At 38.8% G+C, this 19,202-nt stretch overlaps 1 protein-coding gene across 6 annotated transcripts in view; it reads left to right on the top strand.

Moving 5' to 3' along the window:
- The window catches only part of TBC1D1 (TBC1 domain family member 1), a 990,385-nt gene that overhangs the window by 569,396 nt on the left and 401,787 nt on the right, over positions 1-19,202 (top strand). For all 6 annotated transcript variants that reach the window (XM_078678347.1, XM_078678346.1, XM_078678350.1 and 3 more), the window contains exon 5: positions 2,500-2,632. In XM_078678347.1, coding sequence (XP_078534473.1) covers positions 2,500-2,632 — 133 coding nt within the window. The remainder of the gene's footprint in view (positions 1-2,499; positions 2,633-19,202) is intronic.

The raw sequence follows: 19,202 nt of genomic DNA, 5'->3' as shown, positions 1-19,202 counted from the left end.
TCCTGGGCTGTTTCAAATTATACTCCTCCTAACATATTCAAAAACCCGGGATTTAGAAAATGTTTGGTCACTTCAAAGACCTCCATAGCACCGGGACAAACATGCCGAATCAACCTGACCAAGATGCTTTGCTACCAGGTTGAAGATTCAGGTTTCTCCCGCTCTGAGTTTTTCGGCAATAACAAATCTGTTTATTCGGGACCTCTCAAAGAAGCTATCCAGCCTTGTGGAGCCTTCATTGGCTTTAGCTTGCAGCCTTGCCCTGCTGGAGCAATCTGAGCTCCAAAAAAGAGACTAAGTCATAATATAGAAAACTTGACTGAACGAAGGTGCTTAAAGTATCCTGCCGCCAAGAAGACTTGCCTGGGCGTGAATTTAGAATTTTCCTGCTCTGAGGTTTTCACATCTAAACCAGCTACTTCTTTGGGACCTCATACAATGCCTCTCTGACATTGTGTAGCTAGTCTTGGATACAGCCTCCTGCCTTGCCACGCTGAAGGACTTGGACTGACAAAAAATAGGTTCAAGTCCCAGATAATATTTATGACTAGGTCGAACCTGGCTGGTGTACATAACCTGCACTTGGTTGCGGTCAGCCTCAAATCATGCCTAGGTCCTGGTCCACCAGGACCAGTTAACCACAGTTGGCGATAAACACTTTTTGGCAATAACTTCTCCCTGTAAGTGGCTGGATTTTGATATTGTGAAGGGTTGAACAGAGCACATTAAGTCCAACATTTTATTCCACCTGTAGACTACAAGTGGCTTTCTGTCATGGCTGTAAACATTCATGCTCCTTTCTTCCCTCCCAGTCATATAAAAACTTTTTCTCATGGATGTGTAAGTAAATACAGGCATTTTGCACCCTTAACATTGTTACAGGTGTACATATATTTTGCACAATTGGCATGCACTATGGACACACAGGATTTGTGCACTTGACCATTGTCACCTTTGGACTTCTTCCTTTTATTCCATAGGCTGTGCCTCTTCTCTATGAATAAATTGGATTTCTTGGTCAAGCCCATCCTACTGTGCAAATGTCCCACATATACCTACATAAATAAAAAAAAGTATCTGTATTCACAAGCATCTTTAAGTTGGCTGCTATGGGAATAGGCCGTTTCTCAGTATTGGGTGTGAATCCATGGAACGGGTACCCCCAAGTATTTGGGCAGCAACATCTTGTACAGCACTTTCACTCCGTGTCATTTGCAAACCCTTCTTTTCCATTAATTCCTTGCAAGGGAGTAGCCAGAAAATTCAAGTATCCCCCACTTTGAAATGCAAGCTCCGATATCACAAAGCAAGGTAAGCAGGTGAGCCGACTGTTCCCCAGAAGAGCTCTCCTGTCTCTTCCAATCAGTCATCTATCTATTCATTCTTCCATTCCACCTGCTAATATCCACTATTTCACCTTTACATTCTTACATCCATTATTTTTTTCATGCATCATTCAGTCTTTTCTCATTCCATCAATCCATTCTTTCTGCCGTCCACTGATCCATCCCCTCTGTGATACATCCATCCACTCTAAGATCCAGCCATGCATCCATCCATTCACTCTACCATCCATACACCTATTCACCCTGCCATCCATCCACCATCCTTCCATCCACTCACCATCCTTCCATCCACTCTGACATCCAACCTTTCACTCATTCGTGCACTCTACCACCCATTTCCTCATCCTTTCACCCTCCTCATCCATCCATCCATGGAATAATGATGAAGTGTCTTTTAATATGGGCACAAGTTTAAAGGCTGCCACGCGGGCACAAACTTTGATGCACTGATGGAGTATACTGTTGCAATTTGGTACTGAATGAGATATTTTATCCTTCTAGCTGAGGCATTTTATATATTGGTTACATCTTAATTTAAAATGTTATGATGTAAAATATTTGTATCATTTTCTCTTCAGGAATAACTTTTATGCCTGCCGCAATGCTGCCGAATAAAGTTTTTAATTGATTGATTGATCAATTCTTTTACCATCCTTTCACATGTCCATACACCTATCCATTTACTCATTCTTTCACCCATTCATCCACGCACACATTTATCCGCTCACCCATTCATTCACCTACTCATTCCTTTCACCCTTCCTTTTATTCAAAATTAAGTAAGGACTTCCCTTTTTTATTTACCCATGTTTTGTGTTTCTTTGCATCCACTTGTTCTTCTATTGACAGCTGTATTCATTCAAAGTGTTATTTATGAGATTTTGTCTGCCGAGATGCAGACAAGAGGCCCATAAAGAGCCGGACCCCCACTGTCATTGACAAAGCAGAGGGGTTCACTACGCCCCTGATTCCTGGCCACTAGGACTGACAGTCTGTGCTGAGAAACACTCTAACTTGCATTACCCACCACTAACTCAAGTCTTGTAATATTTTAAAATGCCATATCTGGAGATAAATTCATAACAATTTATTTTGGAGAGATTGTTTAGTTCAAATTTTTTTAACACTTTCATCTCCTTCCTACGGCATCTAGGTGGATGAAATTATGCTGACTCTGAAGCAGGCCTTCACCGTAGCAGCGTCAAATCAACACTTGAAAGTCCAGGTCCAGGTATGCGAGGGATGCCCAATGCAAGGTCTGCAGAAACTGTGTGAGAAGATAGAAGGTAAAGCCATCCACTGCATAAGCAACGTTTTATTCTGGACCAGGTCTTAAATGAGTAGTTTTGGAATTGTGCACAAGATCCAAAAATCAATTTAAATTTATTCTCTAATAGATTAGGTTAAAAGATTATGTAAATATTAATCTTAAATTACTTTTAATCATATTCTGTTGCTTTATGTTGTGCATATCAATGCAGTGCTCACAGAGATTATTATATGATTAAGAGGATGCTTCTCAAACTCAGTTTTCCTCTGCTTGGCTGTGGCTGTACAATACTATTTGCAGCCACAATAACGGAGTTCCAATTACTCTAAACCAAAAAAGATCCATCACAGTCAGCCTCATAAATATTTCTCTATTGTGTTGGATGTGATCAAATTCTTTTTTATTATTATTGTTTATAAGTGGTGTCTATATGTGTATATATATTTTAATTACACAGTGGCAGTCATCACTCTGTGGTTATAGTTAGGTCAGAGTTTCAAGAGTTTGTTGTCATTTGATGAATCTTCACGAAATTTCCCACAAAAAAGTTAGTCCACCTCCGCTACTTCCTGCAATGTTTTGTGGTGATCAGTGTAGTGATGTAAAAGAAGATCAGGTCACGTAGGTTCTTGTAGAAAGATGTATTTATTAATTAAGTTGACATGAGGTGGTAGTTCAAGATAGTAAGAGTAATTCCAAGGTAAATCCCCACCAGGAGCTGTCACCAGTCAGCTCAATCCTCATCTCCCAACTGACTCTAGCATCAGAGCATAACATTCCAAACAGTCATCCTGTGTGGTAACATTCCATTTGATGACATAGGTAAAACAACTAGAAAGCCAACACTACACACAGTCTAGCGGAGGCTGAGGAAAAGGGGCATTTTCCCCATGTAGGTTTCTTAGGGAATTTAGAAAGCGCTGCAGCCAAAACGGCTGAACTGAATTACATCAAATTTAGCAAAAAGGTCGATCTTTATTCAGAAAGTTTTTTTGCGATTTGGTGTAAAATTGTAGTTTATGACAAATGTAGGCTCCACATTTATAGATATATTGACAGTTGGTCCCACGGGCGTCCCGTAAAAGTGAAAGCTAGCAAAAAATAAAATAAAGGGTTTCGATTTACTGAGGGAGCCTTTTCTTCCGTCAGCCATTTCACTCCTGCGGGAGCAGGACTGCTAGAGTGAGAGTTAAGACTCCTCCTGTGAGAGTCTGCTCTGTGATTGGCTAGGCACAACAGTTTAAAAAAATGTGCCGGTCCCATTATGGGATATGGGTGCTTGTTCCCATTGTTCAGAAAATAACAATTAAACCACCCCTTTTGTCAAATAAATATATATATTTTCTGCTATGGTGGCTGGGGCGTTGGGGACTCTGAACTCTGGACACTGTAATAGATGGATGATGCCTGCCACCATATGCTTCCTCCTTGACACGTTATTTCACAGTGCTCACTGGAGTGTCATCAACCCTGCTTTTGGTACTTACCACGGTGTTGCACTCTGGGAACTGTAGTCTCAGACATGACTGCAACTGTTCCCAATCAAGCAGTGTCAGCTGATCTCCCAGTAAAAGGAGCACTGCAGAAACTTCAAGGAGGGAGATGGCACCATTCAGTTGTGACCGGCATCTGAGGAAGGCTGGAAAAGCAGAAATGCATAATGCTGTGCAACTTTCTGTGAATAGAGGGCTCCTTCAATAATCCCCGCTGTGTCCTTGGGTCACTTTGAACAGAGTGGAGATATATATATATATATATATATATTACCTACTGGCGGTCGCCAGTAGGTATATATAGTTAGGATTTTTTCCCTATGGGATTTTTGAAAATTCTATGTCTAATAACTTTGGCGTTTGTGGACGGAATTGGCTGAAATTTTCTGGAAAATGGAACATTTTGTTTCTGAGCAGCCCTTGGAAATTTGGGGGGGTTTCGTCAAGGGGGGGCCGAGAAAAAAGGGGGGTCCCAAAACGTGTTTTTAACATTGAGTTTTCCATAGGGCGGTTGGCCTCACTTTTAGCCCGAACGGCTGAATAAATTTGCATGAAACTTGGCAAAATTGTAGGGACTGGTAGCCCGATGTGCCTTTTCTAGGTCTCAATATATGTGCTCCAGTGGATTTTGAGAAATTAACGTTTAAAAAAAGATATATATCTGTAAGCGCGCTCCGGGCAGCGCTCCGGTCCTCGGACCTTAAGCGTACCGGAACTTCGCGTAGCTAAGCTGATTGGCTCTCCGGTGTCTGTCAACATTCTAAACAGTCCGGAGCGGCCGCCATCTTGTCTCTCGGTAGGATTGAGAGACAAGAGGAGGCCAAAACAAAGGCGAAAATGACCATAAGGGGGCATACTAGATCCTCCCTGACCCCCTAGGTTTAATGTGGAGGTTTTAAAAGGGCCCCGCGGGGCAAAAAAAACAAACAAAAAATTTTGTTTTTTTTGCGTGGGGAGCGCCCGGTCCGCGAAACGGGAAGCGTTCTGGGCAGCGTACTGCAATGAAAAATGAATGATAGACTTTTCAAATGCTGTATGTTAATTGATTGTTGTTTTTGTTGATTATTTTTTATTTTCTTTATTTTTTAAGCATTTTTTTTATTGTGATTGTGTTTCATAATTTATTAAACTTTCTAACATTTCATTGTCAGAAATTTCATAATTATCATGGAATATACATTGTAGTCTCTGAGGGTGTAAAATGTCCTCATTTGCAAGGAGGTTATCTACTGCTTGTACACATTGCAGTAGTTCATTGTCCCAAGTTTCATCGAAAAATTCAATGTCAATTTGATCAATTGTATCAATCAATTCTTGGCTGCTCTCTTGCAGGTCCATTTCAAAAGAAACTTGGTTTTCGCCTTCCATTTTGCCTGAAATTTGGATTAAAAAAATATATATTAGTAGAGATAGGGCAATGTTGGGAATAATTTTAGATAGGCATTTTTTATCAGTGAATTTATCTTTGGGCAGTGTATAGTATCAGAGTGGAAGTAGGAATATAAAAAAGTGTATGTGATTTAACGTAAGTAAATTCATAATTATACAAGAGAAGCCTAACTCCATCCATAACTATAACAGAGAAGTCTCTCTAAATCTATAACTACTACAGAGGGATAGTATATATCTATCAGAAAAAGTTTACCATATTAACTTATAGTGCACAATATACTTCAGTTTTAAAAATAAAAACTTACCTTTAGAAAGAAGTTGAAGGAATTAGTGAAAATACTATTGAAATGTACAGCAAGAAGTAGTAGTCAAAATGGCGGTGTTTTCTTCTCTTCCTTTATATATATTCAGGTATATAACCAATGAAATGTCAGGTAAAAAAAGTAGAAAATGAAAGTAACATTTTCATTGGTTGTCAATTCCAACACTTCAGATGTGTTTTGTGAAGTAATTTACCTCACGGTATTTAGAGAGGTCTACAGGCTAAATGACTAAATGGAATTCCAATCAAATTTGTGAAAATGGTAGGGATTGGTATGTAGTATGAGCTAATCTATATTTGGTGAAATTGTCTCCAGTGGCTTTTCTGTGAACTACTTTCCCACCTTTTTTGATGGTGCGCTTCCCAGAGAGCGACCCGGTACGCGAACCGTTGAGCGCCCCGGTTCGCGAACCTAAAGCGTTCCGGGAGTCCACCATTTTGTGTTTCGGTCGAATTAAGATACAAGATGGAGGGCAAATAATGTTCAGAATGGGTAGAAGGGGGCACGGTAGAGTTATCTTGACCCCCTAGGTTTTCTGAGGGTGGCTGAGGAGGCTTATATGTGCGAAAAAAAAACATTTTTAAAAAAAATTTCGCGAGGTTAGCTCCCGGTTCGCGTACCGGGTAGCGCCCCAGGGAGCGTACTTTGTTGGAAATTAGTGAAAAATGTTAGAGTAAAATAATAATTGTGAGTGATCAGATGTAGGGTAGCTCTGAGAAGAGCTTTTGGGTTTATGGTACATTTAGGTACTTATAAGTAGGTACCAATGCACATTCTTAAATTCAGAGTGAAAACTCTGTTGCCCTCATCTGAGAAGTGAACTCCATCTCCTCTGTAGATATCTTGCATGTAGTAACGCAAGTTATTGTTGTACAGGGAGCCCATTCCATGGTCTCTCATGTAAGCTGAAACAGATTTGTTTACATGCTTCCTCGACTTCTCAATTTGTGGACAAAATTGGTTTGACCACCTCCATTTCGGTCTTTGGCATATATTTGAATATACCAAGGCAGTCTGAGGAAAAAGTGCCATTAATTGCTCAAAGGTGTCCTTTAAAAGCATTTCCAGACCTACACCAGTCAAAGTGCCCAAGTCATTACCTCCACAGTGCACAATTAACAGGTCAGGTTTGGGCAAATGCATAAAGGTTTTCACCAATGGTATCAATTGGTGACATTTTAATCCTCTGTGGCCAAACCACTTAATTTCCACATCTTGTAAATTGAGGTTAGGTAATTTCCTGTTTTCAACGTACCTTTGAGCCCAGTGAATATAACTATGTCCAACAATCCAGACAGAAAACATGGTGAGAGAAGGTTCTCCTGCAGTCAGATGAAGTGTGGCAATGAAATGGCAGTTGAAAAAATGAGAGTTTAAAATGGAAAAAAACTGTGGAGTTTCTGTGTTCATGAAGCAGTAACAGTGATTGGTGGATTTTGATTGCTGAAAACAGAAAGTTAGGGTGCACGGATGTGTTCTTTGAAAGATGTATTTTGAATGGTCAATAAAAAATCATTAAATGAAAGAATGCACTGGATATGCAGGTGCACTGAGAGTTCAGAGTTCAATTGCAACAAAGTTGTGTGAACTTGCAAACACCAGAAGTCTTCCAAGAGGTGGTTGCCATGCAGAAAAGGCAGAAAGGGCAGAGGGGGGAAGGGTTTTCATTTGAAAAAAAGTGAGGGAAGAGTTTTGATTGGGTGACATGAGAGATATGTGTGAAGAATTACAGCATTTCTGTGCTTTTGATAGCTGCAGACTCTGGAGTGCATACCTTTTGCTCTGCTGAAGACAAATTGGTGTGTTTCTGAGACTGTTTTCAAACTCAAAGTATTTGCTAAGGTGAGAAAATATTTCTTTAATTTAGATAGAGAATAGTGTGCTTTTAGGAGAAAATTATGAATTATGTGGCGCAAATTGCTTGTAAATATGCTCCCACATGTGCATGGAAAATTTAGATTTTGAATGTTTGTGTTACATAGCCATGTTAAAAGTGATACAAACATGCTGCAAAGGCAATCAAAAAAACGCTTTTATGTGTCTTAAGGACATTTTAAGTAATTTTCCCAAGTGCAGTGTTTTGAAATTATGATTTGAAAATCGTTTTTGGGGAAAAGGAATTGTTTTTAAATTTATGACAAGGACATAATGGTGTATGCTTCTTTATACGGCAATTGACTGTCCCTGATGTTATTTTTCCCATTTTAATGTAAGACCTTTCTCTGTGGCGCAAGTTGCTTGTAAATATGCTCCGACCTGTGCATGGGAAATTTAGATTTTAAATGTTTGTGTTACATAGCCATGTTAAAAGTGACCCAACCATGCTGGAAAGGCAATAAAAAAACACTTTCATGTGTCTTAAGGACATTTTAACCCCTTCCACGCTCATGACGAGCTGGGCTCGTCATGGTGTAGCCTCCTCGCACGCTCATGACGAGCCCAGCTCGTCATGAATAATGGAAAATGGAGGATCCCAGCACCGGGGGGGAAAACGCATAGCAGCCAAGTGGTTAAGTAATTTCCCTGTGGGCAGTGTTTTCAAATTATGAATTGAAAATCGTTTTTGAGGTAAAGGAATTTTGTTAAAATTTATGTGCGCCATATGTCCACAAATTTCGTTTTCAGGGGTGCAGCAGGGTGTTCTTGAGACACCCCTGCACCTTTGGAAAAATTCCTAATTTGCGATGAGCTAATTGCTAATCGCAAATTGCACCTTCATTCCTATTGGCCTCCTGCTCCATGGAAATGAATGGGTAATTTGCAATTAGCAATTTGCTCATCGCAAATTAGGAATGGTAAAGAATCGCTATTTATTCCTTAAAATTCGCTATTTTGGAAATGCAAAATAGTTATATGATACATACGGCGGTTGATGTCTAACAAGATAAGAAGCTTAGGGATACATTTATGATGACTGGCGCAATGAAGTGGACATCACTTACTTCATTGGTAGAGCTTTACATGTATTATGTCCTCTGTATTCTTCATCAAGCGTAACTTTAATCTGCAATCCTGAGTAGGCCTCACCTTAAACAAACCTCTGGATAGGCCACACCTTATCGTCATCCTGAATTAATCATTTAAAATGCTAGGGACAGATTTATGATAGGTGTATGCCTCTTTTGCGCCACTTACAAAACACTGTCCACGGGGAAATGACTTAAAATGTCCTTAAGACACATGAATGTGTTTTTTTAAAGCGTTTGCAATTTTTTGGGGTGACTTTTAACATGGGTATGTGACTCAAACAGTCAAAATCTAAATTCACCATGCACAGGTGGGAGCATATTTACAAGGAATGTGCTCCATGGTTAAAGGTCTTATAATGTAATATGGGAAAAATGACATCAGAGACACTGAAATGCCTTATAGAGAAGCATACACCATTATGTCCTTGTCATAAATTTGCAAACCATTACTTTTCACCAAAAACGATTTTCAAATCATAATTTGAAAACACTGCACATGTGGAAATTACTTAAAATGTCCTTAATTCAAAATTTGCTATTCCTTATTTTGCGATTGCACTGAAGGATTTGCAAATTTTGCGATTCCTTAAATGCAATGTATCAAACAAAAAATATGTAAAAAATGATATTAAGGATTTGGAAACTACCACCAACTTCTAGTTTGTGGTAATTTGCGAATTCTTTTCAAAAAGCATTTTTTTCCAAAAATCAAAAGGTGCCATATGACGCCTATACATGTCCTTAGGGCATGTATGTGTGCCATATGCCCCCAAATTTCTTTTTCAGGGGTGTAGCAGGGTGTTCTTGAGATACCCCTGCACGCTTGAAAAAATTCCTATTTTGTGATGAGCTAATTGCTAATCGCAAATTGCAACCTTCATTCCTATGAGCCTCCTAGCCCATGGAAGTGAATGGGTAACTTGCAATTAGCACTTTGCTCATTGCAAATTAGGAATGGTAAAGAATTGCTATTTATTCCTTAAAATTTGCTATTTAGGAAATGCAAAATAGTTTGATGGTACATATGGTGGTTCATCTGTAACAAGATAAGAAGCTTAGGGATACATTTATGATGACTGGCGCAATAAAGTGGACATTACTTACTTCATTGGTAGGCCTTTACATGTATTATCTCCTCTGTATTCTTCATCAAGCGTAACTTTAATCTGCAATCCTGAGTAGGCCTCACCTTAAACAAACCTTTGGATAGGCCACACCTTATTGTCATCCTGGATTAATCATTTAAAATGCTAGGGACAGATTTATGATAGGTGTATGCCTCTTTTGTGCCACTGTGCGTCACTTTTATGATGCAGCGGCGGTGCTAATTTGCAATTAGCAATTTGCTCATTGCAAATTAGGAATGGTAAAGAATTGCTATGTATTCCTTAAAATTTGCTATTTAGGAAATGCAAAATAGTTTGATGGTACATATGGTGGTTCATCTGTAACAAGATAAGAAGCTTAGGGATACATTTATGATGACTGGCGCAATAAAGTGCACATTACTTACTTCATTGGTAGGCCTTTACATGTATTATCTCCTCTGTATTCTTCATCAAGCGTAACTTTAATCTGCAATCCTGAGTAGGCCTCACCTTAAACAAACCTCTGGATAGGCCACACCTTATCGTCATCCTGGATTAATCTTTTAAAATGCTAGGGACAGATTTATGATAGGTGTATGCCTCTTTTGTGCCACTGTGCCTCACTTTTATGATGCAGCGGCGGTGCAAAAGATTTGCTATGAGGCGACAACATTACAAATTGATGCATTTAGGCAGATATGTCATGGTGTAAAAAAAACGTACCACATGAAACCGATGCAGCAGTGATGCAAAAGATGCACCATGTCGCAAGACAGGCCTCACTTGGGGCCATATGTATCAAGCTAATTAGCATTCGCAAAGATCAAAATTCTACGAATTTCGGCCTTTGCGAATGTTAATTAGACAAATGGTATGTATCAAACAAGTTTGATGCAAAATAAGGAGTAGCAAAATTTGCTATTCCTTATTTTGCAATTGCACTGAAGGATTTGCAAATTTTGTGACTACTTAAATGCAATGTATCAAACAAAAAATATGTAAAAAATGACATTAAGGATTTGGAAACTATTGTGGTAAATTGGTGGTAATTTGTGAATTCTTTTCAAAAAGCTTTTTTTCAAAAAAACAAAAGGTGCCATATGACGCCAACACATGCCCTTAGGGCATGTATGTGTGCCATATGCCCCCAAATTTCTTTTTCAGGGGTGCAGCAGGGTGTTCTTGAGACACCCCTGCACCCTTGGAAAAATTCCTAATTTGTGATGAGCAAATTGCTAATCGCAAATTAAACCTTCATTCCTATGAGCCTCCTAGCCCATGGAAATGAATGGGTAACTTGCAATTAGCAATTTGCTCATTGCAAATTAGGAATGGTAATGAATTGCTATTTATTCCTTAAAATTCGCTATTTAGGAAATGCAAAATAGTTTCATGCTACATATGGCGGTTCATCTGTAACAAGATAAGAAGCTTAGGGATAGATTTATGATGACTGGTGCATCACCAGGGATGTGTCAGTCATCCTGCGCCGCTGTTCCGCCACCCATGGTGTGCTGCATTTAGAATACGGGGCATCATGGGGCAAAAATGGCACAGATGCGTGACGTATCTGTGCTGTAAAGGTAGTGATTGCTGGAGTTGTATCGCAAGTGCGATGCAGCTCAAGCAAGGCTCAGGGGTGCCCCATCTCCACAATGTTGCGTCAAGACCTATGCCTGCTTAAAGCAGGCGCAGGGTTTTGACGAAGCTTTCTCCTATCTGATTGTAAATACGGCACACCATGGGTGGCAGAGTAGTGGTGCACGTTAACTGGTGCATGCCTGGGGATGTGCCATTTAACATAAATCTGCCCCTTTACATTTAAGTATGTGCAGGACACACAGAGTCGGTGAGGCTTATCCAAGGTTAAGAAGAGATGAGTCCTGTTCACTGAAAATTTAGACATAGTCTTCACCTGCTCAGCATTGCTGGACATGGCTAAATAATAGCTGCAAAATATTACTCTTGTTAAACAATTTTACTATTATAATCTCTGAGATTTGTCTCTTACTCTGCAACATCTCATTGTTGTTATCTTTCTTTAAAGATAAAGACAACCTCAACATGAGCGACAATCTGCAATCAGTTGATTTTGACCTCATCATTGAACTTGTAATTGAAACATCAGTGGATGTTGATCCCTTGGATGATTTAAATCCTGAGGATGAAGAAGAGCGTGATGAGGATGCAGATTTGTCCGAATTATATGACATAGGATGGGAAGCTGACCTGCTTGAGCCTATGGAAATATAAACATTTATTTTTAAAATTTATAATTAATAAAAAGTAAAAAGGTAAACCGTTTAATTTAAAAATAAAGACACCTTCAAAAGCAGGTTATGTGTAGTGTCTTCAATAAAATATTAAAATATGCTCATAAAATTAGATCAGATTCACATATAAAATAGCACAGGTAACATAAATATAAATGTCATTTCTTTTCTGCTATTTCTGTATTGTAAATTTGCAAGGACTAAAAAATCTTCTATTTAAAATGTCAAGTAGTGTGTTAAGTTTTTGATCACTGTTATTGTTTTACTGTTTGGTAATAATGGTTAATAACATTTTTTATTATATTTTACCACAGATTCAACTGCAGATCATTTCAAGATTTCACCATGCCAACAATAGAAAGACAGAGAAAGGCTGCAAAACGTCAAAGACAGCAGGTGAAAGAAAATAAGCAGCAGTCCTCTAACAAAAAGATTTGTCAAGTCACGAAGAAAGCACCGGGTAAGAGCACAAAATATTTCATAAGAAATATGTGTAGTAAAAAAAATATTACTACAGAAAATGTTTCAGTCCATAAAACGAGAAGGAATTCAAATAGAAAGGAAAGGCCAATCAAAAATGTTACTGCTAGAGCAAGAGATAACTCTGTGCATGATAGTAGAAGGAAACAACAGTTTAGGGAGATTCGTAAACGAATGTTCCGCAACAGGATAATTGGCAATTTGTTAAAAAATATTAAGAAAGGTCAACAGAAACTGGTTTTTTATAAGAGAAAAAAAAAAGTTGAGAAAGTTATTGATCAGGCATTTGAAATTAAACGTAAGTTATTTATTTTGATAATCAATAGAATTAGGAAGCTAAACAAGGCAATTTATGATTTCAAAAGAAATAGTAGATGGAAGAGAATAGTTAATCGTAGTAATTTTTGTGAAGTTTTTTCTGGAGAATGGATGCATAGTTCAAGCTGTGAGGCATTTTTTAATGAGGAGAGTTATTTCCAGGATAATGATTTGGTGCATGCAGTTGACACCAGTGGTCGTGCTTATGAAGTGAAAGATGGTTGTCCAGTTGAAAAAGAAAAACTTGTGACAACAGAGGCAGAAGAGGTGTTAGGTAATGAGGTTTTAGGAAGACGTGCTAAGGGTCCTGTGTACACCTGGAAGTGTAGTAGTATTTGCAGTGTGCGACAGGATTCCATCAATTTGCTTTGTGATTTTGTACGGTCATTTAATAAGAAAAGTTTGAAGCAGAAAATAAGGTTGTTGCAAGAATTAGATCCTTGCAGAGTAAGAGAAGTGACAGGTTTGCATGGTCATTCACTGGCTTGTCTTTCCAGGAGAGTATGCCAGAGTGTTTTTCATCATTTCAGGATGCTAGCAGTGCATCATAATAAAGTGAGGAAATTAGTTAGAATGTTGTATTATGCTAAGAGTCCAGCAATTATGCTTAAACAATTATGCGCTGCTCTTTTGCATGGTTCTGAAATAGATGTGAAGAATATATGTGAAGAAATTGAGTTTTGTTACTTTGGAAGTAAAGAGGAGAATGTTGAAATTGAGCAAGAAGAAGAGGGTCATGTGGAAGATAGTGTACAGGTTTCCAGTACAGATAATTTCCAGAGGGAAATTGCGACGTTTGAGGTGAAATCAAGTGAGAGGCCTAATTTCACTTGTGTGTGTTGTCGACGCACTTATTATAAGAATCAGACTAAGTTAGTGGATTTATATGCAAAAAGTGAAAGGGAAGATAATAGTGAATGGAAGGATTTCGCAACATACTTGATGGTAGAAAATTGTTTTGATTTGGGATTGGATCAACGTGTGTGTAGTTATTGTTGTTGCAAATTAAATCAAAACCAGATGCCTGCTAGAGCAGTTCATAATAATCTGGAATTGGTTGAGATTCCTTCTGAATTGAAGGATTTAAATACTTATGAATCTATTTTGATTCAAAGTATCCATCCCTTTCAGGCTATTGTAAGAATGGAGCCAAAGACAGGGAAATTGCCTCCATCAGATTTACAGAGAGGATTAAAGGGAAGAGTTGTTTATTTGCCTCTAGATTTGAAGAAAAACATTAACACAATTGGAGTAGAAAAAGTGGAAGAGGAACCTCTGGTTATCTTAGTTAATGGGGTTCCGACAAAGAATAAGAACATATGGCAAGATTTAGTAGATGTTAGGAAAGTTAAAAAGGCAACATTGTATTTGAAAAAAAATAATAAATACTATAAGAATGTATATGTTACAGAAGAGGAAGTAAGTGAGGAAGAGGATAGCGATTTGTGTGCTGGTCAAATTGAGAAAGTAGAACCCTCTACTAGTGAAGAAATATATGAACATTATAGTGTTCATCCTTTGCATTCCAAGGAAGTCATGGGGAATGCTATTGAGTTGTTTCAAATGAAACAAGCCAAAGGGAGTCCCATTAGTGTTTGGGAGGAAAGTTTGGAAGCTCGGTGTTTCCCACAGCTTTTTCCAACAGGTCAGGGAGGAAGATATGATGAGCGACCTCATCAAATTCCTGCTTCTGAATACCGGACTTTGCGATTGTATGCAGGAGATGCTAGGTTTCGACAATGCATTCCTTATTTGTTTCATCTCCTGTTTGAAAGCGATCTGTCTGGACTGTCATATGCAGTGAACCACATCTTGAAAAGTGGTATACACATGCAAAACATCTCGGCAAGTGACTTTATGGATAAAGTCAATGTCCAAGACAGTATTTTGGATTCTCACCTGATTAATCTCATGGCGTGTCAGCGTGGTACTAATGAGTACTGGTACCGTCGTCATGGTGATTTAAAATGTATGCTGAGGAACTTAGGTACTCCCACATGGTTCCTCACTCTGAGCTGTGCCGAGTATGGCTGGGAAGACTTACTTGAATTTCTACGAGAGGCAAATGCTAACGTAGATAACATCGAATTCAAGACACCCGGAGAACTGTGCTCTTTGGATCCAGTCAATGTATGTAGGTACTTCAATCATAGATTTGAAGCTATGATGTCTTTCATCATGAATAAGAAGAATCCACCTCTTGGAGAGGTGTTGGATTTCTTCTGGAGAAAGGAGTACCAAGCAAGAGGTGCTCCTCATATACATATGTTGCTGTGGATCAAGGATGCACCTAAATTTGGAACGGATCCAGAAGACTCAGTGATGAGTTTCATCCAACAGTATTCTACGTGTGCTGTTCCAAACGCAAAGGAGAAGAAAAGCCTAAGAGAAAAAGTTCTGCGTTTCCAAAGCCATCGATGTGGAAAGTACTGCCGTCGTAAATTCCGAAACAAGGACAAGTTCTACACTAAATGTCGTTTCGGCTTTCCACGACCGGTGATTTCTAAAGGAAGAGTAAACAGTTTGATGTCTTCGCTGCGACACAATGTCATGAAGAAATCACCTAAAAACACTTACAATTTGAAGAGGAACGAAGAGTCCAAGTACATCAACGACTACAACCCGGTGATTTTGTCCATGTGGAATGCTAACATGGATATACAGTTTGTGGCTGATAACTGTATGGCTGTGGCTCGGTATGTGACGTCTTACATCACCAAAACAGAGAAGACAGAATTGAAGGATATGTGGGAGGACATTTCCCATGAAAAGAGCCTCAGCAAGAAGTTGTACAGTTTCAGTCTGAAGATGTTGTCGCATCGAGAAATCGGAGCGTACGAATGTTCTGACCGGTTGTCTTCAGCAAGTCTCTATGCCAAGTCCAGGAGTATCGTTTGGGCGAGTCTTGGTCTTGCTGCAACGCGTAATCGAGTTCTCAAACCTGTGCGGGAAATTGAGTATTTGGCGGAAAAGGAGCCAAACAGTACCGACATTTTGAAGACCAACATGTTGGATACATATTATCCAAATCGAAGCATTCACCTCGAGAATGTTTGTCTGTATGAGGTTCTTCAAAATTACATATTCAAGAGGAACATCAAAGAAGATACTGAGAAAGGAGTGTATGCTGTAATAGGAAGTGAGGGATGTCTGGTCAAGCAAAGAAAATGCCACTTGGTAAACCATCGAAAATTGAGTGGCGAATCTCCTGAAAAAAAGGAGTTTTTCTATTTAGCACTTTTGCAACTTTTCAAGCCTTGGCGTGCAGAAGAGGAACTGCTTGGAGATTTCCTCTGTTACGAAGACTCTTTCAATGCCGCCAAGGAGACCATAGAATGTCCTGCTTTTCCCAAATATGTAGAAATGTTGAATGCGGAAATTGAGCAGGAAGCAACGATTGCAGCCGAGATTGCCAGAGACAGTTCTCAGGACAGTCAGAGTTCTGCTTCATTGAGTCAGGATCCACTAGGAGGACCTGTTATTGAAAATGAAGCTGCCACTGCTATGAATGAAGTGGAAAGAGCCATGGCACATGCTCAAGAGGATGCGGTTAACTTAGAAGAGTTGGAAAGACAACTCAACGTTGAGCAGAGGAAAATATATGACGAAGTTACCATGCAAATTGATCATGGATTAAGTCATGATAAGAAAGAGTGCTCATGTACGTCGTTGAAGCCTGTCCGACTGTACGTGAGTGGAGAAGCGGGAACTGGAAAAAGTTTCCTCATTAAAGCAATTTCATGCTATTTGCAGGAAAGGACAGAGTCATCGCTGTCTTGTGTTGTCACTGCTCCAACTGGACTGGCAGCACATAATATTAAAGGGATTACTTTACATCGTTTACTGATGCTGCCAGTGGAGCATGACAACAAATTACAATATCACAAGCTATCTGGAGATGCTTGTTTTGAAGTTTCAAGAATCTTGAGGAAAATGAAACTTCTTATCATTGACGAAGTAAGCATGGTTTCCAATGTCATGCTTGCCTTTGTGCATTTGAGGATGCAAGAAGTTCTCAAAACAGAGTATGATGTGTTATTTGGTGGCAAACACATCATTGTTTTCGGAGATCTTCTGCAGCTGACACCAGTGAAAGGGCAACCTGTGTTCAAAATGCTCACGCATGAAGATACCAGGAAGTGCCTAGGCAGCATTGGCAACGTCAATATATGGTTAAACTTCAATTATGCTGAACTGCATGAAAATATGCGTCAGGCGAAGGATGAAGTTTACAAGACTATTCTACAAGATGTTAGAATTGGAAAAGTGACCGAGCATGGGAAAGAAGCTTTACATGCACGATTACTGTCAAATTTATATCCAGAACAAGATGTTGTGCCTGAGAATATTTTTCAGAAAATTACTGAGAAGAAATCTGGAATATGTTTGATGCCAACTCTTGCAGAATGTGCCAAATTTAACAACAAAATGTTGCATTTAGAAAAGCAAGAGATTGTGAAACTGGAAGCTATTGATAGAGTAGAGCATATGGGATCAACAATTATTTTGTCTGAGAATCTGAAAACAAAATTGGATTCATTAGAGAAGAGTATATCTAAAACTGCAGGTTTTGAAAAGACTCTGAATGTGTGCTTGAACTGCCGTATAATTTTAAGAAGGAATTTACATGTTGAAAGAGGTCTGGTAAATGGATCAATGGGTAATGTTGTTGATTTTGTGAAATACAGAAATAGAGATGGAATTGAATTTTTAAAAATTAAATTTGATGGCATTGAGGAAGTACAGCTAATTGGTCGTTGTTCTGCTAGATTTTTGCTTGTAAAAGACTTATATGTTCGCCGTAAGCAGTTTCCTGTTTGCTTGGCATATGCGGTGACAATTCATAAATCGCAAGGTTTAAGTGTAGACAGTGCATTGGTGAATATTGGCAGTTCTGTGTTCAAGGAGGGTATGGCATATGTGGCATTGTCACGAGTTAGAACTTTATCGGGATTGTACTTGATTGAGTGTGATGTCACAAACATTTGTGCGGATCTAGATTGTGTTAAGGAATACAATAGGTTAAGAAGAGAGTATGCGCCACATTTGCCTCAGTATCCTTTGTTTGAGAAACGTGTGGTAGGCCGGAAACGAAGAAATGTGACCAATACTGGGGAGGTTGTAGCAAAAAGACAAAAAGTCGATGAACCTAAAATTACAAGCAGAAACAAAAAGGATTCTGTTGAAGATGTTGTTGGTTTTCAGTTTGAAAACAGTTCTGGTGTCAACTGCTATGCTAATGTAGTGGTTAATGTTTTGTTTTCTCTAGAAAATGTAAAAGAAGAGATTGTGGTCAATTCTGATCAAAGATTTTGCAGTTTGTTAAAATCTGTGTTAGAGAAATGTAGCACTGATAGAAGAAACATAGAAAGTGTGTCTGAAATTCGAAATCTGTTAGACAGATGTTCAGGCCAAACACAATTCTCTCAAAATATTCAGCAAGATTGTCAGGAGTTTTTAATGTATATGCTTGATGTATTACATGCTGAAGGTATAGATGTAGATCAGCTGTTTGGGCTTTCTTATCAATGGCAGCATGACTGCGAGAACTGTATGGTATCAAGTACTACTAGTGTAGACTCAGAAAGATTTATATATTTAACTTTGCCAGACAGTAAATCAGTCTCCTTTAATAAGCTAGTAAAAGCAGCTGATCACAACATGGAGTGTAGCCAATGTAAATCTGAAATGATGTCCACATTATTTATACGAACATATGGCCAGTATGTCATTTTAATGTTCCAACGATGTAGGCCTGATGGAACAAAATTGACAACTTTAATTAAAAATTTTGTAGCTTCGCAGTTGTCTATCAGGAAGGACTTTTGTAACTGCAGCAATTATATATCATGACGGCCCTTCAATAACATCAGGACATTACACAGCTTATTTAAAGTCTAGAAATGGCTGGTCATTCTGCAATGATTCTGTTTTAATTTTCAAAAAAAAATTGCCGTATGACCTTAAAAACTCTTACCTGGTGTTTTTAAAACCAAAATTTTAGGGAAATAATCTCGGGATGTGCTCTGTGGAATTTCAAGAAGTTCTAATGGCTCCTACACAATTTGGCCTTGAGGATAAGTGTAGTTCAGAGACATAACTTCTAACCATAGGACTGGACGTCATGGAGAAATACGTGCACTTTGAATGAGTTCAGAAAAACTGTTTCTTTTTATAAGCTAATTGAAGCAGCCAATCAAAACATGGAGTAGAGGGAATGTAAGTCTGCAATGCTGTCTACTGTTTTACA

The sequence above is a fragment of the Lissotriton helveticus genome, chromosome 2_2, assembly GCF_964261635.1.
Source record: "Lissotriton helveticus chromosome 2_2, aLisHel1.1, whole genome shotgun sequence".
In the NCBI taxonomy this organism is placed as follows: Eukaryota; Metazoa; Chordata; class Amphibia; order Caudata; family Salamandridae; genus Lissotriton; species Lissotriton helveticus.
This window is presented reverse-complemented; position numbering and strand designations above follow the sequence as displayed.